This window comes from Phocoena sinus, chromosome 3 (assembly GCF_008692025.1).
Source record: "Phocoena sinus isolate mPhoSin1 chromosome 3, mPhoSin1.pri, whole genome shotgun sequence".
Taxonomy (NCBI): Eukaryota; Metazoa; Chordata; class Mammalia; order Artiodactyla; family Phocoenidae; genus Phocoena; species Phocoena sinus.
Window position 1 is genome coordinate 58,884,264 of NC_045765.1, and position 25,245 is coordinate 58,909,508.

The following is a 25,245-nucleotide window of genomic DNA, read 5'->3' on the forward strand; positions in this document are numbered from 1 at the left end:
CCAGTCACAGCCCAGGAAAGAGTCACTCTTCACCCAGCCTTATCACTTTCTGTTAATATTTAGTCAGCATTTCCAATAAAGTTAGCTTCCTCAGAAAAAAAGCTTTTACATAGGTCCTACATATGAGCCAAACAGCTATCCATGGAATATCAGAATCTGATTCCCCCCCCGTTCTCATATTTGTTTTGTGTGTCTCATAACAAATTAAAGATATGAGAGATGCAGCATTCTAAGGCTAAATAGCTAGAAAATACTAATTCAAACTTGAGTATTCTTCTAAGAGAGCATAGGGGCAATCCTAAGAATCAGAGGAAGACGCATCCTAAGGGAGACCAAAGCCAAATGTTTTCCACAGGAGTCCTCCTTCCGGCTGTTTTGATTTCACCTGGTAAGTCAAAATTACAATTTTACAATCTTGGCTGACTTTTGAAAACTGATTTCAAGGATAGATTTAAAAGTCATTAACATCATAATCACAACAGAAACTTGTCTATTTGGTTATTAAAAGTGGAACAGGAAGGATACATGGGGAGAGGGGTGGTCCTCAATGATTTCCATCTGAATGTTCTGTTCCTTTAATGAGAGAAATAGAAAAGTCTTTCCATCTTAGTCTAGGACTTAATCAGAACAAAATTAGAAAATAAAGTTTGTATAAGAACCTGATTTATAAAACTCCTGATACAGAGACTAGTATGGATTAGGACAAGGGGAACTGCCACAGCACAAGAGAAAATGAATAAATTAATAAACTGTCTAATATATGTCTCAATTCTGAAGGCTAAATATTAGTTGCCAAAGGGATCTGAAGCTTGGCTCCGAGGTATAAGACTTATGAAACCCACCTTCTAGAGATATATTCAAGAATATGCTTAACGGCCATATTCTGTAGCTTCTCTTCATAGCACATATATTAATGAATAGCAAAATATCTTTAAATAAAATCAACAACCAAATTAGCAGATTCTTGCTTTTACTTGTTTTTGTTAGTCTGTCCTGAAGTAAAAGGACGAGTTTCTTAACGCATCTCTCTGTGAACGTTAACAATTGGAAATCCAGGAAATTTAATTCAAATAAACATTTATCAAGTGCCTACTCTATTAAAGAGAAGTCGCACTAAAAACAAAGTTTGCACAAAATACACAAAGAGAGCCAGCGTGCTCCTCCATGTTTTACTGCTTCATAATTTTTTAAATAATTGTTTTACTCCCTTCCCCACTTTCTCTTCTCACTCCACTCTAGGCTAAATTAGTTTGACATGTTTTTATTTCTAAGAATCTCCTCTTCTATGTTTGCAAATATGAAAGAGATTTATTTCCTGTTAAATAAACTCTGCTATAGTGCAGAGTTTGCTTCTGCTTTAATTCAAACATTTTCTTGGATTTGATTATGAAGACTAGCAATAAAGAACATTTCAAAGTTACTCAAGTAACTAAAGAATTTCTAGAATTCTTTGTTTGAGCCATGCTGTTTATTTTGTTTAACCTAAACATAGCGGTCCCCATACCAAGTCATGAGCAAAAAAAAATCTGAAAAGTGCAATCTATACCACTGTTTAATGAATAATCTGAAACAAACTATAATGATAAAGGTAAATGCTTATAAAGAAACACACAAATACTCTACATGTCATAAAACAGACTTCCGTGACCAGGGGAAAAGCCCATTTTATAGCTGAATCAGGAGTTAAAGGAAGCCCACCCCTTAAACTACAGAAAAATTAGAGAGAAAGTATAGTGAAAACAGAATTTTTCAATCTACTGGGAGACACAAGGATAGTAGAGATTGGGAATATGTGGTCAGGAAATGTGCTTCTCCTGTTTCTCCTTTTTAGCACTGGCTGGGCCATGGGCTACTATATGTGCTGGCAAGTCTTCCAATGAGATCAGGACATGTGACAGCCACGGCTGTGGCCAGTACACGGCTCAAAGGTAACAGGGTTTCACACATAACCATATCCTCTTTTGGCTCGTAACCTCTCTGCTTAGTGTCCTTGCCCGAAGTTTCTTCAAGTGCTCACCATCTTCTCCCTTCCGACAGCAGGAAAATTCAGAGATATAACCAGTTACATTACCACGTTTGGAGCAACTTCCAAGAACAGGGCGTCAACTCTGCGCTCTGAATTAGGAACAGAGCATTGAACAAGGGCAAGAGAGAGGAGAGCAGTGTTTTCTCTCAATGTTTTCACACGTTGACTCACCTCACCTGGCTTTTCCAAGGTGGAAGCCAAACATTACTGTCCCATTTTATAGATGAGGAACTTGAACTGGGGCACCAAAGGGTTAAGGGACTTGCCAAACACAGTTGGAGGTGGTGAAGGCTGGACTAGAATTCAGGCTTTTGGATCCTCTTCCCATCAAACCATGGTGTTACTGACCCAGGCTCTGGGAGGTGAACAACTGAGGCTGGCCCTAAGCAGGTCATCTCTTCCAGACAGTGAGAGACACACATGTGAACTTTCAACAGTGCACAGTACTACCTTGGGAGTGCCACTTTCTGATGAAATAGCCATGTGTCCAACTGTATCACTGATCTCCGTCCTAATCACAGAACAACTCTCACTCACACAGATACTACTTACAAAGCAACCTCACATACCTGGAATAGTGCTAAGAGACAGGACATAGGGGAAAGTGGCCGCTGAACTGCCAAAATTAAGACTCAATGAGTTCACACCCTAAACTTTATGCACTTGACTCATACAATAACTTACTGGCTCCTCACCTGGAATCTGCTCAGTGTTGCTTTACACATGATGCTAACAGTCCTAGTGAATCTTTCAGGTAGACTATTAGAAGGGAGAAGAGGCGGGTGGAGAACTCGCATAGTGTCAACAGTGAGGACTGGTGGAGACGACAAGAAATCTCACAACCTGGGATCATTTTGTGTTTGTGCTCCACACACTTTAATAAATGCAGGAGGTATCACTCACTATATTAAAACCATACACAATAAATGATGTTTATAATGACTTACGGATCACTGGGAGAAAAATAAGACTAGGGTAACATATGATTCTTTTATCATAGGTTCCCATAAAAAGTCATCTCTTTTCTAAGTGGTCTTGCAGGGGTCAAGATTCAGTTATCTATAAAATTTACTTACACGGATTGCCTCATTTCCCCAAAATGCCATATAATAATAATGGCTAACATTTTTAAAGGCTTCCTGTGTTTTGCTATCTTAAATGTTTTAACCTTTATAACATCGTTATTACAACCTGCAGAGGAGGAGGTGAAAATTGGGTAAACAGAGTGAGGAAACCTGGGACATTCCAACACGTTCCAGCAGCTTCAACTTTTGATACCCTGGTCTGGGAACAGTGGGCTGACACCATGTTCCTGGGTAATAAAATTCCCAGGGCAGTTCCTCAGTCTGTTCATTCTTATTTACATCCTGGAAATCACAGCCTTCACCAGGGTGTGTATGTCTTGTGCTCGGATGGATCTACTGTGTATGCACCTTTCACCGGAAGGATTGTGGGCCAGGAGAAACCTTATAAAAACAAAAATGCCATCGATAATGGTGTTCGGATCTCTGGAAGAGGTAAGGGGTGGTGTATATACCTGGAGCGCATACTGGAGATGTTTGATGCTTATTTATTTAATGCGTATTCTATACAAAGACGTTTCATTCTTCCTTCAAAGTGACAAAACCTAGGACCTAAAGGACAAAGGGTACCAAACTAAAGCAGCCCTTGCATTTTCAAAGATGTTCCACCACTTTCCCTGAAGTCATCTTCTTTATGCATACACTCCCCACCTAACTCTATAGTTGACTGAAGGGCTTTCTTCCTTGAGGCCCATGTGGCTTTGCTTAACAATCTACAAGCAAAATCACTTTCAGCACTGCGGTATTAACTGTAATGAACAGACGCTTTCATTCACCAAAATCCCACAATTCGAAAATGTTGGCATCTCTGCAAGAGTTGATGTGAACTATTTTCAAATGCTCTACGTTCTAGGTAAAGCTGGGCCTCCTGGTACTCCAGGTGCTGGGCTTATTGTTTGGTTGTTTTTTTTTTTTTTTTTTTTTTATTAATTAATTAATTTATTTATTTTTGGCTGTGTTGGGTCTTCGTTTCTGTGCGAGGGCTTTCTCTAGTTGCGGCGAGCGGGGGCCACTCTTCATTGCGGTGCGCGGGCCTCTCACTATCGTGGCCTCTCGTTGCAGAGCATAGGCTCCAGACGCGCAGGCTCAGTAGTTGTGGCTCACGGGCCCAGTTGCTCCGCGGCATGTGGGATCTTCCCAGACCAGGGCTCGAACCCGTGTCCCCTGCATTGGCAGGCAGATTCTCAACCACTGCGCCACCAAGGAAGCCCCTGTTTGGTTGTTTTAACTGGATTGACGTAGAACATACACACAGCAAAGTGCACAAAGCAAAAATGGCCAGCTCCATGAATTGTCACAAAGTAAGCGCACCTGTGTAGCCTGTTGGTTCCATCAGATCAAGAAAAAGAATATCAGCAGCAGTTCAAAGACCCCTTGTGCTACCTTTTAGTCATAACTCCCAGCAAGGGTGATTACTATCCCACCACACATTAGCTTTGCCTGTTTCTGAAAATGATTTAAATAGAATTAAACAGCATGCAGTCTTTTGAGTGGGGCTTCTTTTACTCCACATAAGGTTTGTGAGATTCATTCATGTTTTTGCATGTAGTTTAAGTCCCTTCATCCTTATCGATGTAGAGCATTCCATTGTATGCATATATCTTCACCTATTTAATCATTCTTCTCTAAACGGACATCTGGGCAATATCGTTTCAGGCGATTATGAAAATGCTGCTATGAACTTTCTGTACATTTCTTTTCATTAACATAAACATGCATTCCTGTTGGGAGTGGATCCGGAAGACACTCCTCTCACTAAGGCTGTGAGAAACACTTTGTGAGGGAGCCCACATCCTTGAGGAGCTATCTGGTGGCTATCCTCTCTAGGCCTGAAATGACAAGAGGAACTACTGCCATTGAATGGAGTCCACTTAGAAGCCAAGGCTGGCATGGTTATCCAACAGGGAGCAGAGCTGAAGCAGTAATCAGGTACATCAGAAGCAGAGACCTGTGGCATTGTCTAGTTAATCATGGTGACCTAGAACTGAATACATGGGCAGCCTACTAAAGCCTTATTTGATTTGTATAAATGGAAACACTCTAGGTCTGATGAACAAAATTCTGACTTCAATCATGACAATACTGGGTCTCAAAACCTTCCTCCCAACACCATCCACCAATTCCCAGACTTGAGCCAGTTCACAGTCCCAGAGCCCCTTGAATGAAAGAGAGGCTGAGTCCTTCTGAGGAAGGGCCCTATTACAACGCCAAAAATTTCTACTGTAACCCTTACTTCTAGCCATCCCCCAAAGGACCTGCTGCCTTTCAGCAGGATGATTGTATACTGGGAAGAAGAGACTCGCTCAAAACTGACAGTAATTCCTAAAGACCCAAGCCACTGTAGTCCATCAATCAGACTAGGGGCTTCTAGGGTCAGGTGATCAACATAGTTTTTTCCTAGGGTCCATCCTACAGTTGATCTAGTGCATCCACATATCCACCCTGTGGTGATTTCGCCGGTACCAGAATGCGTAACTGGAATCGATATACTCAGCAACTGGCAGAACGCTGGAGGAGTGGAGTTGCTGGGTTACTTGGTATATGTATCTGCAGTGCTAGAAGGTACTGCCACCCAGTCTCCCCAAGTAGTGGTACCAATTCACAGCCCCAACAGGAGTGTATGAAAGTTCCAGTTACTCCATACACAATACTTGGTGTTATCTAGCCACCTTTCTCATTTCAGCCATTCTGATGAGTATGTAACGGTATCTCACTTAAATTTAATTTGCATTTCCATGATGGCTAATGACATTGAGCCCCTTCTCATATTTATTGATAACATGGATATTGTCTTTCGCAAAGTGCCTATTCATGTCTTTTGCCCTGGCTTTTTTGCCTTTTTCTTATTGGTATGTGGGAGCTTTTTGTGTCTTTTGGATATGAGTCCTTTGTCCAATATATGTATTGTAACTATCTTCTCCCACTTTATGGGTTCCTTTTCACTTTTCTAGTGTTCTTTAATAAACAAAAATTCTTATTTTTAATGCAGTCCAATTTAGTAATATTTTCCCTTACCTTTGACGCATTTTTATTACCCGTTTAAGACACATTTGCCCACCCTAGTCATAAAGGTATTGTCCCTATGTTTCTGTGTACAAGCTTTATCGCTTCATCATTCATACTTAGATTTATAATCCATCTGGAATTGGTTTTTGTGCAAGGAATGAGATAGGGATCAAAATTTCCCCCCGTATCGACATCTGACTCAGTACCATGAACTTGCCAAGACCATTTTTTCCTTACCGCACGGCAGTATCTCTTGTCATAGATCAGGGTCTGAATATACATAGGTCTGTTTATGGTCCTTCTATTGTGTTTCACTGGCCAGTTTGTCAATCTTCCACAAATACTGCACTGTCTTAATTACCATAGCTTTAAAATACATCTTGATATAAATAGTATAAATCTTCCAACTTTGATCTTCTTTCAGATTGTCTTGGCAATTCTTGGGTTCTTTGCATTACCAAATAAATTACAGAATCAGCTTGTCAATTTCCACCAAAAATTTTGCTGGGACTTGGGGTTTGCATTCATCATACAGGATCAAACTGAGAAGAACTGATATCTTAAAAGTAATGAAAGTCATCCAATCAATGAACTTGTTAAATCTTCCATTTATTTAGGTCTTCTTACACTGTTGTATTAGTAACTTAATTAGAGTTGTATTAGTATCAATGTAGAGGTCTTGCACATATTTTTGTTTAATATATGTACATAAAACGCACCTTATTAATTTTCCATAGATCTTCTATAGCAGTACTGTCCAACAGAAGTATAATAAAAGCCACATATGCAATCTTAACTTTTCAGTAATCATATTAAGTAAAAAGAAACAGTGAAATTAATTTTAACAACGTATTTAACTTAATACCTCCAATTATTTCAAAATGCAATTAATATAATAATTAGTAATATTTTACTTTTTGGGGAGTACTGTCTTCAAAATCCAGTGTGTATCTTATACTTAAAGCACATCTAATTCAGATTAGCTATTTCAAGCACTGACTAGCCACATGTGGGTAGCAGCTACTGTGTTGGACAGGACAATTCTATAGCCTTACTTATGTTTTCTGCCCACTTGACCTGTTTTCACTGATGCAAGTGTGCTGAAGTCTTCTGTCACTACTGGGTTTCTATCTATATATCCTTGTACCTCCTGTATTCTCTCCTTTATATAGATGGTTTCTGTGTTATTTACTGCATGGATAATTATATCTTCATTGGATTTAGCATTATACATTGTCCTCCTTTGTCTTGTTTCAACGCTTTTTGGCCTGAATTTCACTCTCTGGTAACAGGATCATAATCCTTTTTCCTTCCATTTACATGGCAAATCTTTTCCAGTCCTGAATTTTTAGCCTTTTTCAATTACTGTTTTATTGTATACAGCACAGAATTGCATTTTGCTTTCCAAGCCAATAGGAAAATCTTTTTACTATATGAATTAACATTTATAGATACAACTCATATATCTGGTCCAAACACTGTCATTATTTTATGTTGTAATTATGGTATTATAATGGTATTATCTCTATTTCTCTATTTGATGGGTCTTCTTTGTTTTAAATTTTTCTTTTGATATTTAAAAAGATTTATATTCTTGTGCCTGTTATTTCCATTTTTCTTTTTCTTTAAAGTCTAATAGTTTTATTGGAATCTGTCTTGGAGTTGACATCGTTCTGGGTCAATTTTCTCAGTTACCTGGTGTTTTTCTGCTATTCTTCAATGCCTTTTAAAATACTCATTTGAGTCCATTCTTCCTTAGGCATCTTGTAATTTTAATCTTCATTTCTGATATGATTCTGTCATTTTCTTCTACTCCCTCATTGAGTTTAATCAACCTTTTCTTTTTGTATTTTTTAATTCATTTCTGGCTTTTTTTTTCTTTTCTTTTTTTACAATTTCTGATTCGAGGCTGCTAAAACCCAGATAATGAATAATTTCACTACTTCTTTTCTTTTAGGTTTCTGTATTAAAGTGTTCTACATTAAGCCAATTAAATATAAAGGTTCTATCAAGAAGGGAGAAAAACTGGGCACTCTATTGCCCTTGCAGAAAGTTTATCCTGGCATACAATCTCACATACACATTGAAAACTGTGACCTGAGTGGTCCTACTGTGTACCTATAAATGGAAGACAAATAACCAGATCTTCTAAAGAGAGAGCCATCTTCTTAAAACCTGGGTGCATATTCTGCTTTTCAAGAAACCTGTGTTCAAATAGATACATGATGAATGCAAGAAAGAAAAAAGCATGTTGGTTTCAACTCATTGCCACTTTGATGTTTTGAGGGTCAATTAATCTCTCAGGTCTGATCTGTAATCTATGGGATCTGGGGTGTCTTTTTTCTTAAAGATTTCTCAGTCCTGAATACATAAGATAAATAAACATATGAATTCAAATGGGTCCCACTAGCTTTCTGCTTGAAAATAAGAAAAAGCCTGAAGTGTTTATAGGGTACAAGAATAGAGTGTTGTACAATGCTAGACACATAAACCTGATAAATATTAGGTGAATAAACTGGAGGCTTCTTTTGAGTTAAGGTAGTAAAGAATTTCAGCAATAGCCTTAGGTTTGTCAAAGTGCTTGGAGGGTGAGGGGTTTACACGGATAAGACAGAGTTTGCTGGTCTTTATATCCACACATTCCCGTGCTCTATCTAAGCAGTTGATCTTCCAGGTAATGAATGACAGCAGTCCAAGGTAATATGGAATATTCTAGATTTCAGAAAGATTGCATTACAGGGAGTACTAGAGAGAGAAAGAGGTCTATCCTAACCTGAAGTATCTCATGAAACCAAGTCAGTCAACCTCATCTGGCCATACGCCTATCATAGCTACTGATTCCTACACATCATTGTATATCCTTATTATTCTTTCCTGGTTATGCTGACAACAAGTACAAAAAAGAAATGAAACCATATGAATGTTCAAAGAACCAGAAATAATATGGCTCTGTAGATTTTAGGCAGTCAGTAAGAAATGAGTAAGGTGAATTCATCATTCTGGAAACTTTCTTCATGAATTTTTGCTTAAACTCTTTGGAATGTAGAAAACTCCAGTAGAATGACTCCATTCCTAGTGTAGATATGCTATAGGAAATGCAGTCAATTGAACTTTTTTACTGGAGAGAAGTGGCTGCATTTGTGTACTAGGATGTAATGTATAAGAATGTTCATGAATCACTATTTGTCATAGCAAAACCTGGAGCAACTCAAACGCTCATCAATTGGAAGATGGACAAATTGTGGTTTAGTTATAGACGGAATATTATACTGCAGTGAACCTCAGCTAAACATAACAAAATAGATGAATCATAGAAATATAATTCTGAGTAAAAAAAAAAAAAAGCCCAAAAGATCACATATAGCATGATACTCTTTTTATAAGGTCAAAACAATTAAAGCCAAAATGTAATTTTTAGGAACACATATACATATGTGATAAAAATATATAAAAAGGAAATCAAGCAAATAATGAACACTAGTTATCTCAGGACTGGATAGGGAATGACCACACAGAAAAATTTAAGTTACTATCAATGCTGTAGTTTTATGGTTGGGAGGTGATTTCATGAGTATTTATTATTATGAAGAAGATGTTATGGAGGCAACAGGACTTACAGGTGGGTCTCCAGGAAGAAGAAAGAGTCAGTGATGGCTCTCAGACCGTTTAGAGTCTATATAACAACGCAATTAGTACTTTCTCATATCCAGTTAGATACTATTCTCTACTGTGTCATAACATCTTATACAAGGCTAGCAAATTAAGACTTTAATTTTTGGTTAAAAAGAAGAAAACTAGGGCTTCCCTAGTGGCGCAGTGGTTGAGAGTCCGCCTGCCGATGCAGGGGACACGGGTTCGTGCCCCGGTCCGGGAAGATCCCACATGCCGCGGAGCGGCTGGGCCCGAGCCATGGCTGCTGAGCCTGCGCGCCCGGAGCCTGTGCTCCGCAATGGGAGAGGCCACAACAGTGAGAGGCCTGCGTACCACAAAAAAAAAAAAAAAAAAGAAGAAAACTATAACACCAGCACTGTCTGGTTTGATCATCTACCTTACTCATCTCCTTAGTGCCAAATAACTTTAGATTGTTTCCAAAGATTACATTTGTTTTCAACAGACAAAGGCTGTGTTCCCATTGAGATCACAAAAAAGGAAATAGCATACAGATTTCAAAGGCAATTTTTAAAGGAGCTCTAAAATGTTTGAACAATGAAATATATGCTTAGCCTTCTAAATAATCAACTTTCTGAAGTGACTGCTTTAAAAAACAGACTCATTACCTGGAACGGAGAGCTTCTCCAAAGTAGAGCAAGAACACTGCCTTCTGCCTAGCTTTCCACAAGCACTCTCATATCTGTTGAATGGAAATGCAAACTTTAGACTAAAGGACTTCTTTCCTAGGAATCACTACAATACAGCGCCCTCTGGTGCATTATATCACAGGTTTTTTTGTTTGTTTGTTTTAATTTCCTTTTCCTTTAGGTTTGAGTGTTAAAGTGTTCAGTTTAAAGTATTGTAAAGGTTCAAATGACAGAGAAGTAATAGCCCTGAGTAACTTAATTTTCTTTACTGAAGGTGATTATAATATATACTTAAAATTTTGGTGTGAGATATCAGGTTAAATGACTATAAAATCCATTTTTATTTAGAAAATGTTTTGAGTTTTCTAAAAGAAAGTAATTTAATGAAAGAACAAGATAAGTGGCCAATTTAAGAGGCCAAGGCTAGAGAGGGAAGAATTATTACATCCTTGTGGCAACATTTATATCACTTAGCGTATATTAACAACAATACATATAACTTTAAAATCTGCCTATCTCCCCAATATTTAGTAAAATACAAATGAGGCAAGCAAGGCTTATAAGGAAGGAAAAAACCAAAGAGAATCCTATTTTTGTGTCTCTTCAATATAACCTACAATAGAACCTTCTCTCCCATTCTCTCCATTTACAATTTGCCCACAAAATTATCCTAACTTTTCCAGAACCCTCTAACACATACAAAATAAAACATTTTAAAGAACAAGTTTGCTTACAGAACTAAAAGATTTTTCAAAGGTTAAGGCTTGAAATCCATCTATTATTGAACTTACTCATTTATCTAGAAACCTCTATCCTTAGGTAAGCAGTACTTTTCATGGACTTCCAAAGTAATGGCGACATTTTCATTTGATGGAGCAACAAAAATGCTCTACTTCCTCATCTTGTTTATGGCTATCCTAAAATCGTTGCTCTTCAATTTATCAAAAGTATACCAGATCAACCAGGGCCATTTAACTGAGCTGATCAATTTTACTCTGAGTTTTGTTCTAAGAGTCACTACAGCGCTTAGCTAACTAGGTTTGAATATGGGGCCACCAAAGACCACTATTTAGAGCAGCAACTGCTCATTCAATGAGAAAGAGGCCACTGGTACTCATTCTCCCTCTATGCTAGTGGGCTCACCTCCCTTCTCTAGCCCCTCTCTGTTTTGCTTCATTATCCTCTAGTGCAAACACCACTGGCATTCTATCACCTCACCATTCAGGTATATACACTTCAAGTAACACCAGGTGAGACTGGAGGTTCATCTCTGCAGTGTTTCCACCACTACTCGGATCTCCAATCAGACTGACCTCTCCATCTCACGCCGTTTCCTTTATGGTTGTTTGTCCTGTGGTTCTAATCAGACTTTAAGCTCCCTAAAATATGCTGCTTCTGCACTCTCCTGAAATCTCAAAGTATAAATTACATGATCTGCAATAGTAATAACTATCTTTAAGAAATGGGTTTTATTTTTGAACCAGAAATACTGGTCCCACAAGCATTTATTGAATGTGTTCTGAGACTTTCAAACACAAAGGTGAATGAAATGCCTGTTCTCAGAATCACAGTAACAAAGACCGTGGTACAGTGGTGACAGCGTATGCACAAGGACAGTCTCTAAATAAAGGGATATGAACTGTGTTACTTTTTAAAATCACCATTTAGAAATAACAATATATTTTAATTCCTTAATAGATGAGAGTATTTAAAAATTTTTTCCTATAAAAATATTCAAAACTGGAAAATAATGAACGTATTTCAATTTTTTTAGTTTAATTGACTTCTTAGAAATTTAAGGTATTGGGGAGAGGACTCAGAGGAAAAAGTCTGAAAAAGAAAATACTCATATAAAACTTGCCGAATGCCTACTATGTGCTAGACACTATGCTAGATGCTGGGGACACAACAGTGAGTAAAACCCAACCTTGATCCTGCAACGATGGAGCTTACAGCACAATGGTTGAAGCAGATAATAATCATACAAGTGAAGAGCAAGTTACAATAGTGACAAGCACCACAAAGGGAAATCACAGAACACTGAGACTCACGGAGGCTTCCCTGAGGAAATGACATCTAAAGGAAAGATGGAGCAAAGAGAATAACTGAAGTAGAAAGAATATGCACAAATGCACTCTGACTAGAGGGTTCACGGCAGTCTTAAGGAACTGAAAGAGAATGGGAACAGAAGGGCAAAGGGCACTTGGTAGGAGAAAACAAGGTCAAAGAAGCAGGGAGAAGCCAGACCTTGTAGGGGTCTTGTGGGTCATTTTAAGGATATATGTTCACCTTAAAGGCAACAAATACACAGCCGTTAAAGAGTTTTAGCTGTGTTACTAATTAAATTCTAAGATCACTTCTGCAAAGGATCTGGCATAGTTTCAGATACACAGTAAATATATTCAGTAAATGCTGATTCCCTCCCAAGCACACTCTGAAAATTTTACCTTTTTATCTCAGTAGTGTATTTAATCAATTAGCAATCACAGTATCTTTAGAAAATTAGCATTATTTAATTTTAATCTAAGGCCCATTTTCTCCCAAGTAATATAATAAAGTAGAATTCAAAGTGCACTGAAAATTAGAAGTTATTTATTGAATCATAATATGATTTTATATAGTGCTAAAAATGGAGTACAATTAAGCCAGCCTCTGTATCTATAGTTTTTAGTACTGAATATTTTGTAAAATATATCAATACCAAGATGAAACAAAAATGATTAACAATATAAAGTTGTAAATGACATAATTTAAGGGATCCAAAGCTCAATATTATAAATTTATTTAGCAAGCCAAAATACACCTTCAAGGAAGGCTGAGGAACTTATCTAGAAACCAACTGTTTCTATCAACTATCTAATACACAATACAGTGTCTGTGCCCTATATACGGTTTCTGTCTTTTCAAATTTCTCTTATTTTCTCAAATGTTTCTGCTGTAATCCGTTAAGACAGTTTGCAAACAATAAAATATTTTGCCTAAGACATTTCAGCAATGCATCTTAAAATTTACATTTGCAGAGACAGAAAGAAGCTAATCTTATAGATTAAAAAAAAAAAGTTAAGAATCTTTGGTAATCAATTACCAGAGAGGCATGACATCAGGGAACCATACTCTTCCCAGGTATTTGGAGACTTCAGCATGAATTTCATCTAGGCTATAATCGTCATCAGGGATCAAAACTTCCTCCATGATAGAGAGCTGGGTTAGCCTTCTCCCACATAGTCTTACAAACTCAATGAATGCACTGCAGCTAACTTCACATTCACTGAGGCCCAAGGCTGTTAAGTTTTTACAGTGTTCAGCAATACAAATAAGTTCATTATCAAGAGCCTGAAGACCATTAGCACATACTACTAACTCTATTAGTCGTGGACAGTTAAGACCTATCCGTCCTAGAACTGCTTTGCTTATGGAACGACCAAAATAAAGGTGAGTAACAGGGGTTTCTTCTTTGAAGAACGTCTCCAATTCCTCTTCATATAAAAAGAAGTACATAACAACATTAACTCCAGGGGAGTGTTTAATGAGTACATCCCAACTTTGTTTTTTAACAGAAAGAAATTTGATTTGTCCAGGATTTTCACTCACAACATCTATTCGAAGATGCTCAAGGTTAACATGGGTCTCACTTGAAAGTGCCAGGAGAAGTTCATCACTTAGCATGTAATAATTTAATGCCAGTTCTCTAAGACCTTGACAATGGTCAGCTACACAAAGGATTCCTGCAGGAAATGGGGAAAAATCCTTAAACACAAAGAATACGGATACTAATATAACATTTTGTGAATTTAAATTTGATATTATTCATTATTTGCTAAAATAGACGTAATGATTTCTGAGGAGATGGATGCCAAGATATATATAATTATACTTGTAATAAATATCCATAACTAAGATACTCCTAGGAGAAGCAATTTAAACTATACGTAGCTTATACATTAAGAGGTCTTTTGAAAAAAGATGAATGAATTATGTCTCATAAGCATGTAGTTTTCAATAGGAAATTGCATTATTACTGCTACTGTAATAAAAAAACATCATGCAAGCGTAAAAAATATAACCTACCATCAGATGAAACATGAGGACAGCTACTCATTTTGAGGCATCTTAGAGTATCACTATTATTGGCCACAAGAATCTTCAAAGAAGGATCATCCACTGGTGTGTCTTCAATTTTGATTGACGATAATGACTTTGAGTTGACAAAAACAACTGTAAGTGCTGACACAAAATGAGACTAGCATGGCAATAAGAAAAAAATTACAAAGACATTTAAACATCTACAGCTTCAATTAAGTAATTCATTACAACTACTTATATCAACATGCTTACACTAACATAATAAAAGCAAGCAACATATTACTATTTTTTACAGTGCCATTAGCCAGTAGAAGACATTTCTATAACAAAGTACAGTTTTATACTTTCACCATTAATAAATGGAATGGTGAGAAAGGAAGAAATTTCAAAGATTTCATAAACACATCTTCCAATTATTTTCAATCTTAAGGATTTGTTTTTCAATATTAAAAGGATATAATCATATTTATTTCCTAGAATAGAGGTTGGCAAGTTATGGTCCACCAGCCAAATCCAGTCCACAGAGTTAAGCGTGGTTTTTACATTTTCAAATGGTTGAAAGAAAATTTTTAAGGAGTAATATTTTGTGATATGTGAAAATTATATGAAGCTCCTTCAGTGTCCATAATTAAAGTCTGACCGTAATACAGCCATGCTGCCTCATTTATGTAATGCTATGTCTGCTTTCACACTACAGTGCTAGAGGTGAGCAGAACTATATCACCCACAAAACCTAAAATTGTGCTTTCAGGACCTATTCAACCCCTTAGCCTAAAAGAAATAGAAATCTTATCTGTTTTATTCACTCCTGTATGTCCAGCACCTGAAACAGTATCTGGCACACAGTAAAAGGTCAATATTTATTGTTGATGAATCAATGAATAAATGATGTCATATTCTTCCAAATTTTTTTCTAGCAAATTATCTAAACAAAGATACAGTTTGAAAACTTTCTCTGTTTTGAAGATTGACAAACTAAAGCTTATTTACAGTTTGACTTCAAAATGGATGGAATTTCACAAGTTTTCAGATCCGGTATTTTTTGACACAGATAGAAAGTATGGAAACGAAATCCATGCATGATCATTTTTCCTTTTTCGAAATCAACTTGGATTCTATCAAAGGCTCTATTGTCCCTATCAGAATGACCAAAGTGGTTATACATCTTAATTCATTTATAACAGAACATTGGTTTATACTAATTGTAAACTGATTTACACAAATTTTTAAATGGTGGACAGCTAAACCTCTTTACTAAATTTTATGGTGCCAAAAATTATTAGAGGAATAGAAATAGATCACTCATTTTCTGTAAGAAATATAAGGTTTATTTTCCTTTTAATCAACTCTCACCCAACTCTTTTAGTACTGAAGGACACATTTAAGCATTAGAGAACGTATTTCATCACAGTAACAATATATTAGTTTAGTACTTCTTATGCCTAGCAAAATGCTGTATCTTTACATTACTTTCCCTCAGTTTACAAATGAAAAAACTGAGGCTCAGAGAGATCCACAACTTTGCCAGAAGCCACAGAGCTCATTTTGCTGTGGAGGCAGAGCTTGAAATGAAGCCTGCTAATCGCCGGTCCTCCACTCTGGTGACTGCATCAGCTAACCCAGAAGCTAGCCCTGGAAGCTGACGTGCAACGTGAGAGACAACCCAGAATCTAAGAATTTCAGGTTGATCCGATTCCCTAGCTCATAAACAAGGAAATAACTATTTAGAAGTAGTAAGTTTTCATCTGGTTACTTAAATTACTTGAATCCCCAAAAGACCCATTCTTTTCAGGTTAGCAGAAATGCTTGCTAGAAGAGAGCCATGACCCAGTTAGGGAGAAAGGAGATGCTGCTATTCCTCTGTCCTCTTCCATAGGAAGGTTTCCATTAGCCAGTTTTACTGACAACCATAGTTTAGTGCTTATTACGTATCAGGCACTATTCTAATTCTGGGTTTATAATGGTAAATAAGCAAAATAGAATCCCTGCCTTCAAGGAGTTGGTTGATGTTTTCTGAGGAGAAGAGAGTAAACATGTTAAATAAACAAGGCGATTTCAAGCCCTGATGAAGGATCTAAAGAAAATAAAATACTGTAATACATTAGTGAGTAACTAGAGGAGGGGGTGTTGTTTTAGCAAAAGTGGGCAAGGAGGGCCTCCCTGAGGAAATGGCCTTCAAGTTGAAGGCTGAATGAAGAGAAGACAGTCATCAGTTTCTGTGGCAAAGACTGCTGGTTGCTTCCTAGGAATCATCCATCCTTTCTTTTTTGGTAATCTGGTTCCAATTTTTAGCTGGGCACATTGCCACCCAGCTAAAAGACTGTCCTAGCCTCCCAGAAATGTGGTGTGGCCACAGAGCTAGGCTGGCTGACAGACAGAAGCACCATGAGGTACTTATGGCTAGTCCTGTGGTACTTACAGCTTGAAAAAGGAGAGGGCACACCCTTCTCCCCCCATTTCTTGCCTCCAGCTGTCTAGAACAAGGACGTGATGGCTGGAACTGAGAAAGCCATCTTGGGCAATGAAAATGAAGAAAACACCTTGGAGAGAATGGAGCGCCTAGAAGGGGCGTGGGTTCCAAACAACTTCATACCAGCTATGGACTGCGGCACCTATGGATCTCTTTAGTGTAAGAGAAATAAACCTCAGTCATGTTTTCAAGCCACTGCTGTTTTAGAATTTCTACTGTAAGGATGCAATCATCATCCTCATCAGTATAGGACATTTAGTTAAACATTATGTTGTTCCACCTCCAATGGAGAGACTATAGAATTACAGGAAAGACACCCACTATTGGCCCTACACACTCTACATTCAAAGTAACTAAGTAAACTGGAACTTGAAAATTCTAAGTATAACATCTAACTTTTCTATTAATGACATCTACTGTGAAACAATTACTAAAATTACAGAATATATCTAAAGAATGAAACCATGCATCAGCTATTTCATCAAAAATAAGTGCTAGTCAACAGAAAACAGCTTTAAATAATTATTTGAATGCAAGTAGGGTTATGGTCTGTTTTTAGGAATAGAATTATTTTTGACTAGTTCGACAATATTTAAGAATTTTAGTAGATCTCACAAAAATCTCGAGCATCTTTACCTTTGACACATTCATAAAACTTGGCTTGGCCGTCGAAATCAAGCCCAAAGTCTGTATAGAACAATTTACCAGCTGAGAAAGTATGTCACAGGCAGCTTCTGCTGATTCAGTACTACTATCAACCTACAAAGACAATTTAAAATCTTAATATCCTGAATATAACTTATCAGAAAGTTATGGGCAATATAATTATTTAATAGAATTCAATTGCAAAACCGTACTTATCCCTTCAAGCTATAAAATAAATTAGAATTTTTCTCTATACACGCTATCTCAGATAAAAAATGAAAAACAGAAATGATGACAAATGAATTTTCTAAGCACTTTAAACTTTCAAATCTTATTTACACTTTCAAATTGTATTTACACTTTCAAATACAATTACCTGAATTTTAATAATGGCATCTACATGAAGGAAACTGAAGTTTAAATTATTCAATTATAGCTCAAGTGCTACACCCCAATCTATGCAAGTAACTACAGAGAAATAGGAAATAGTTTGGGATTAAAATTCTGCAAAATTCATTGACTGCTTCAATATAATGATCTAGTTATACACAAATGTCAAGAAAACCCAAGTCATTGTTTTTATTTAATGTTTATTTTTCTTACCTTAAAGCTGACATACTGGAGATGGGCAGCATGCTTTTTAATGATCTGCTGAATGAGAGCAGGATGAGTGCAGTTAAAATTGGAAGTAGCTGACTTGTTCAGTTCAAACTCAAACTTTCTCCAAAGGTCAGGAATATGAAAAACTTCATTCCATCTCCTACATACAGAAGATGCCCAGGCCCGGTCCATTAAAGGAAGATACTGAAAAATGCGTAACACTACATAGTGAGGCAAACTCCCCCAGTCTAGAAGGACAGTGTATGTATGAGTCTGGCTGAGAGAAGAGTAGAACCCAAGTTTAGGCTGTTTCACTGCTGGTGAAGACTGGACAACTTTATTCCCAACAGATAAATTATTCCTCTTCATTCTGTAAACATTAAACAATGTTAAGTGACCATTTCCCCCACATTTCCATCATCTATTTTGCTTTAATTGTATGGAATAACAACATTAGAAAATGAGAAACAGTTTAAGACAATTTTGACAAGAACCCTCCACTTTCATGCGTTGTAGGTACTACTATGCGCTAGGGATACAGAGATAAATAGGAGGGGACCTGCTCTCAAAGAGCTATGATGAAATGGCAAAATATGGTGATACATGCCATCACTGAAGTTGGGACAAGTTGCAATGGAAGATTAAGGGAAGGGCATGTATTTGAGTTTGTATGTGGGAGCGAGTGGTTGGGGAGGCTTCCAGGAGGAAAGGTCCAAGGAAGCAGTGTAAGTGCCAGGTTTATTCCTCGTCAATGACTGTATTCTCACTATCACACTGCAATTATGCTAAGAACTCCCAGGGGGTCTGGGAGCCCGGTAAAACATAATTAAAAGCATAAATCTGGGTGAGTCCCAGCTCTGCCATTTACTAACCATGGGATCTTGTCTGAGCAAATTAACAAGGCTCAGTTTCCTCATCTGAAAAGCAGAGAGAACTGCAGTACCAATCTCATAAGGTTATTGAGAGGGTTAAAGTATCTTAAATGCCTGGACACAATAAGTGCTCAGTATATGCTGCAGTCATTGTCGTTATATTAAATTGCCCAGTGAATCTTCCTGAATAAATTTCATGACGTTACTTAAGTTGGAGCACAATTCTAACAAAAAGTCAAATGACCTGTGACAATGTTCAGATGACACCCAGGACACATGAGCTGTAGAGAAGTGGGATATAGCAGGGACAGAAGCCGTGTGACCAGCATACTGGTTCCTTACCAGCCAATGTAAAATAGCAAAGCAATGAGCATTCTTTCCCAACGAAAAGAAATGATGACTCTCCAGGTATTAGTCAGCTTGAGACACAACTAAGTTCCAACAAATTTCAGGTCTAGATATACCCAAGTATATAATCCTGTACAAAGATTTTACATAAGAATCTAAAGTATTTTAAGTATACAGTAATTTAAACGGTAAAATAACGACAAGAGTAGTTCTGAACTTATGTTGACTATTTAACCCTCTCTTTACCCCTGAATGTTAGGAATGTATATGTGGAAGACTTGGTGTCATAATTGAAACCTACCTTCAACTCTAATGAAATATCTATTTAATATGTAGATATCTCTGTCTGTGAGTCACTCTGTCTGATGTGAAACATTTCTTAACCACAACATAGAGTTGGATCCCAGAAACAGGAATGACCTATAAAGTCACTGAACAAAATGAAAGGTCATCTTTAGGGTTTGGAGAAAAAAAGGAAAAAACATGTATCTCAATCATCAGGCAAAAGAGCTACTACACACTTTAATCTGACTAAACCCAGTTATGTGCATAACTGAGTGATACAATGTAGAATACATGAAACTGCTGACATCAATAATTCAAAGCATATACTATTTTAAAGGGCTAATTCCCTAAAATGAAATACGATGGCCCAGGGAAGGTAAAGGAATGGACACTAATTCTCAACTCTGGTGTGGAGCATATTTATTGACATTTGGCTTGTAACTGATTTATTTGGTAGCCTACAGAATGGAGAGTTAAAATTTTACTAAGGAATTACAAAAAAGTTATCCCTAACATAATCTGTCATTAAAAAAGCAGTGAAGCCAAAAATAAAACAAAGACTTCATCCAAATGTCCAGTTAGAAAACTGCCTTGCAGTTCTAAATAAAGGGATTGTGCTATACATTAAATCTGCATTAACATGGATTAAACGTTAAACCTGTTTATTTATTACAATCATTAAATTGCCAATTCAGTGACAGAATCACCATAAATAACTTAAGGATATTAGGTACCAATAATTCTATTAAAAATAACACCTTAGTTTTCTTTTTCCTCATGTACATTAATTTTCAGAATATAAAACCCACCCACAAATCATAAATTTTATATATAATAATTTTATAGCAATGAGCATCAGGAAAATATTAGAACTCAAGACAAGTTGATCTTTATTAGCTTGAAATTCCAGCCTAAGCATATACAATCACTTTTCAAAACTGTTATTTCCTTTTCAAACTACCAACTGTCTTACCTAAAGAAGGCTTCCAAGTTAGAGTCCCCTCTGAACAAGCGAAATGAAGTAACTGCTGCTATGGGGTGCTCACCAACATCCATTTGACTTCACTTCCTAGCTTGACAAAACACCACAAAAACACATTTATCAGTATATGTAAGTAAAATCCCAATAATTTTTAAGCTTAGGATATTTATATATCATTGTATATGCTGAAAGTTTTTGTCAGGAAATTACTGATTCCCAAACTATTTTCTACTCAGAAGAAAAACTGTCCATTAAAAACAAAACAGAACAAAAAAACACATTAGCCTGATAAATGGAAATACTGCAACACTTGCCAGAAATTACATGTGAAGTTCTGCTCAAATAAAAGGCTGTGTGTGGATCAAACAGTCAAAGGAGGGCTCTGAAAATTCACATTTTAACAAACACACATGGAGAGGTATTACAAAACATTTAAGGTAGTCCATGATTACATTTATTTGTTCATAGGCTGTGTACATCTTTCAGTTCCAGTTTTTAGCAGCACCTAACGCCACTACAGTTAAAATAATTAAGCAGACAGAACTTTGATTTTTTATCATTCCCATATGAATGTAGTTTGTTTGACTAGTCTGCTGTTAACATAAGCTTCTGTGGTTTTTATTTTTTCACTTATATTGAGACATATAATTGATTCGTTCATAATGGATTGATTCATACTCTGAGGTTTGATCAATTTCAGGCACAGTGACTTATCAGAATGAGGAGCAGTCATGGAAGACATGGAAGAAAATAATTGCAGGTCTACACCAGGATAAAACTCACTGCCTGGACATCATGAATAAGTATCATCAGTAAAAACAAATAAACGCATTGTGCTAATTTTTGTAAGCCTAACTCAGTTACACACAGGAGGTGGAGGAGGCAACCTATCAATCCACTAAAAACTTCTCTTAAATCTCTAATGCCTACCACCTGCCAGCTCTCAACTTCTCTCTGAAGCCTACTCTTAAAATAGAACTTTGGAGGACAGACAGGGAGAATGAATTAGAGGTCAATATCCACAATTTGATTTCCCCACTGCCAAGTGTTGTTCTACTATCATCCAAAACACTATTTTCCAGATAATGGCAAGGCCATCTCTCTCTCCTTTACATTCCACTCCAGAAGTAGGCAGAAAGGAGCCACCAGGTACACTTTCAGAGGAACACCACAAATAAGAGAAAGAAAAGTCAAGTGACATATTTCCCTAATCAGATGACACACAATTTTATTTACTGCAGAAAATTTTCTACTGAGTTATCAATACGGCTAATTCTGTGTGTGCAGCCCATTCTTTATGCTAGAGAACGCTGAAGAGATCTGGTAAAGGTATATAAATAGGGAATCACTACCTAAGACCCATAAGGTGGTACCAAAGTACCTAACTCAGATCAGTTCACTGGAGTCTTTAAGATCAGATGAATTACTTCCCTGGTGGCTGAAGGAATTTGACTGCTGTTTTAGAGTCACTATCTGAAATTGTGAGGGCTGGTGGAAGACAAACCCAGAATTCAGAATCCCATTGGGTGGTAAGCCACAATTTGGAAAAGGGAGAGAGGAGCAAGCCTGACACTGATCACAATTCTAGAGTATAAAGCAGGTTTGTAAGCACTTGGGAAAGAATGCAATGATGACTCAAAGTCCACTTGGTGGCTTCACTATCCACCGTAACCCAATTTCCTTTTTTTGATATGTTAATTAATTTGGTAGATAAGGTGACCCTGTGAATCGGAACCTCTAAAAGCATCTAAGAAATCTCCCACAGTATTCTTTTTTTTTTTTTTTCCCACAGTATTCTTGAGGGAAAGATAATCAAAGACAGGTTAGATGAAAAACTCAACATCCAAAGTCATATTTTTTGCACCATCACCAGATTCTTCTAGATTGGTGAAATGAATAAACAAAAGGCACTTTTAAAAGTTTCAAGTTTTTAATAGTCGCAACAGTAGAAATATTGTGTAAATACTATGGATAAAGAATAAAAATTCAAAACTATCTAAAAGGTTAGACAAATTCGTTGGAAGCAGCAAGATGAAGATGAACAGAAATAATGAGCAAATGTTCTTTATTTAAGCTACTTTTCTAAGGTGGTACACTGAGAAATCAGGCTGCTGCCACCACAGGCACATGGCCCCTGCTAAGGGGTCTGAAATCCCAGTCACCAGTGCAATGACCAGGGAGGCGTGGCCTGGCAGGAGAGCAGAAGATTTATTCCAAAATATAGCTTTGAAACACCCAGCATTCTAATAGAAGCGAATTGTGTTGAGAGGCAAAATCCTCCCACTAAACATATCCCAAGCAGAGGACAAAACAATTTTTTAGGGATGTTTTCAAAAATATTTATGCTTTTTGCAGCCCACATGACCCCTAAGTTCCCTTCTAAATCTAAAACCTACAATTTCTTAAAATATGAAAGTCAAATTACAATATCATCAAGGTTTCAACAGGAGAAAAATTAGTATTTATGTCAAACAGATCTTTCCTAAAGCAGTAACTGCCAACTTTTTGGTGTTATATTTTTTCATTGATTTAGCAATTTTCTATACACTCTAAATAGTCTCTGTTGTATCAAGATATATTTATTTTTCAGGAAAACTTTTAATTTTAAAATAGGTATGTTTGCTTTTAAATGACATATGAAAACTGAAGTTTTCAAAATACATGTGGATTCAAAACACCTTTTGAGATGCAAGGAGAGGGTTAAACAGAACTTGAACTGAGTTATCTGTTAAAAATCCTTGAAAGGGGGGCCCAGCTGTTCCCCTCTCTTAACCCTCCCCACCTCTCCTCCCAACTCTGGAAGAGAAAAAGGAGCGAGCACAGGAAGCCAGGCCCTCTACGGGGAAGCCTTCTGACATGGGGAAAGCCCTATCTTAGGGCTGGGTACACCAAGGGATCCAACAATTAATATAAAGAGTTCAGGAGAACATTTTGCAACATTTTTCTGAGGAAATAATCATAATTTTTCAACTTTGGGGAAACTTTCTGGGCACAAGTGCTAAAAACAAAACCAGTATACCTAAAAGAATAGATTCTTCCAACTCACAGGAAAGGCTTGAGTCTACTTTTCTCCCAAACAAGCCTTTGTAAATTTAAACTCTTAACACGATCCTCCTGTAAAAGGAAAACCCTTCAAGTAGTCGTGCAAAAGCAACCGCGTGTATCAATCACTTAGCATTCTCATCAACTACATGGACTGGAAACATGTAATGCGCGTTTGAGAGAGAGAGAGAGAGAGAGAGAGAGGTTAAGACGAATGCAATCCTTTCAGAGCTTACCCTCCAAAGATGAACAAAATGATTGAATTCGGGAAACCTGGGTCCCGAGCTGTGCCCTGCAGAAAAACCACCGCGGGAAAAAACCAACCACCTGTGGCTGTAAAAACAAGACGGAAGACCCGACCTCAAGGCAAGTCAAATGCGGGGATGGAGGTTGGCAAGGCGGCCTGGCCTGGGGCCGGGTGGGGTCGTTAGCCAAGGGCCCCCCCATCCCTCTCCCCGCCTCGGGCGGCCCCCGATGGGCAGCGCCCCGGCTGCGGAGGCCAGGTCACACCTCCTCGTTCCCGGAGAAAGTGCGCTGGGCGGGGCGCCTTCCGGTCCCCAAACCACAACCCGCCCGAGTCAGGACCCGCGTTCCGGCCCGCGGCTTTTCCCAAAGCCAGCAGAGGCGCAATCCCCGCACACCACCGCGCCCCCACCAGAAGGAAAGGCTACCTTGCAACACAGAACCGCGCGTGTTTCCGCGCGCGCCCCGGTGTTCGTGGGCCGGGCTGCGGCGGCGGGACCAGCCCACTCTGTCCCAGCTCGAAGCCACTACACTGGAGCGGACTGCGCTGGGCCCGAGGCGAAGACCCCTGAGCCCGCAGGCGTCTCCCAGGCCCGCCCCCACCGGGCGTTCACGCATGCGCGCAGCTCCACTTTTCGCGGGAGGCCGGTGCGCGCCAGCTCACACCTGCGCAGGAGTCCGCGGGGCACCTTCTTCGTTGGTTAGTGGGAAGTTTCTGCCCGCCGCCTTCATCGAAATCGCTGTGGCCACCTGCGCCGTGAAACTGACTACCAGCCTCTCCGAATGGGAGTGAATTTGTAATTCCAGTTTCTAGAACTTAAACCTCCCTGGAAAGTGCACCCTTTATTAGTATACAAATAATGGAAACTTAAAATATCAAAAATGTTAACAGCTCAGTGTTAAATATGTACATATCACTTCCTTGTCCTGCTCCACATCTCATTCCCTGGGGATAACCACTGTTCATTGTGTAAATTACTAGACCTTCGGTACACACCCAAAAGTACCCAGTGAGAGGCAAGGATTTTATTATTCTCATTTGTTAGTTTGAAAAAAATCTGAGATCAAATTGTATATAATGTTCTGGAACTTCTTTTGCTTACTACACCATGGACATAGTCCTCTATCAACACGTATAGATCCCCCTCATACTTCTTTTTTGTTTTTACAAACATCTTTATTGAGGTATAACTGACAAGGTAAACTGCACATGCTTAAAATGTACAATTTGATAAGTTTGGACACCTTGAAATCATTGCTGCA

At 37.9% G+C, this 25,245-nt stretch overlaps 2 protein-coding genes across 6 annotated transcripts; one reads left to right on the forward strand and one right to left on the reverse strand.

Moving 5' to 3' along the window:
• Positions 1-342: 342 nt before the first annotated feature.
• On the forward strand, positions 343-8,238 carry LECT2 (leukocyte cell derived chemotaxin 2). Its single transcript, XM_032627226.1, has 4 exons — positions 343-388; positions 1,832-1,927; positions 3,397-3,543; positions 8,072-8,238. The coding sequence occupies exons 1-4, from the start codon at positions 343-345 to the stop codon at positions 8,236-8,238; spliced, it is 456 nt and encodes a 151-aa protein (XP_032483117.1).
• A 1-nt stretch (position 8,239) lies between these two features.
• On the reverse strand, positions 8,240-24,526 carry LOC116751399 (putative F-box/LRR-repeat protein 21). Of its 5 annotated transcripts, XM_032627230.1 has the most exons (8): positions 23,976-24,138; positions 20,689-20,784; positions 18,214-18,580; positions 17,602-17,724; positions 14,481-14,652; positions 14,004-14,137; positions 10,392-10,465; positions 8,240-8,318 (listed from the first exon to the last, which is right to left on the reverse strand). In XM_032627230.1, the coding sequence occupies exons 2-7, from the start codon at positions 20,769-20,771 to the stop codon at positions 10,460-10,462; spliced, it is 885 nt and encodes a 294-aa protein (XP_032483121.1). In that variant the 5' UTR covers positions 20,772-20,784; positions 23,976-24,138; the 3' UTR covers positions 8,240-8,318; positions 10,392-10,459. The 5 variants fall into 5 exon arrangements, with proteins under 5 accessions (XP_032483121.1, XP_032483123.1, XP_032483119.1 ...); XM_032627232.1 differs by lacking the exon at positions 14,004-14,137; XM_032627228.1 differs by lacking the exons at positions 8,240-8,318; positions 10,392-10,465; positions 23,976-24,138 and adding an exon at positions 24,411-24,526 and having other exon boundaries at positions 13,057-14,137.
• Between the last annotated feature and the right edge of the window lie 719 nt (positions 24,527-25,245).

Coding starts and splice junctions, on each gene's coding strand:
- LOC116751399 (XM_032627228.1), bottom strand. CDS start 20,771: ATGGATGTTGGTGAGCACCCCATAGCAGCAGTTACTTCATTTCGCTTG. Junction 18,581..20,688: donor AACTTGGAAGCCTTCTTTAG/GTAAGACAGTTG, acceptor TAATGTTTACAG/AATGAAGAGGAATAATTTAT. Junction 17,725..18,213: donor TCCAGTATGTCAGCTTTAAG/GTAAGAAAAATA, acceptor TTGTCTTTGTAG/GTTGATAGTAGTACTGAATC.
- LECT2 (XM_032627226.1), top strand. CDS start 343: ATGTTTTCCACAGGAGTCCTCCTTCCGGCTGTTTTGATTTCACCTG. Junction 389..1,831: donor GGCTGTTTTGATTTCACCTG/GTAAGTCAAAAT, acceptor TCTCCTTTTTAG/CACTGGCTGGGCCATGGGCT. Junction 1,928..3,396: donor TGGCCAGTACACGGCTCAAA/GGTAACAGGGTT, acceptor ATTTACATCCTG/GAAATCACAGCCTTCACCAG.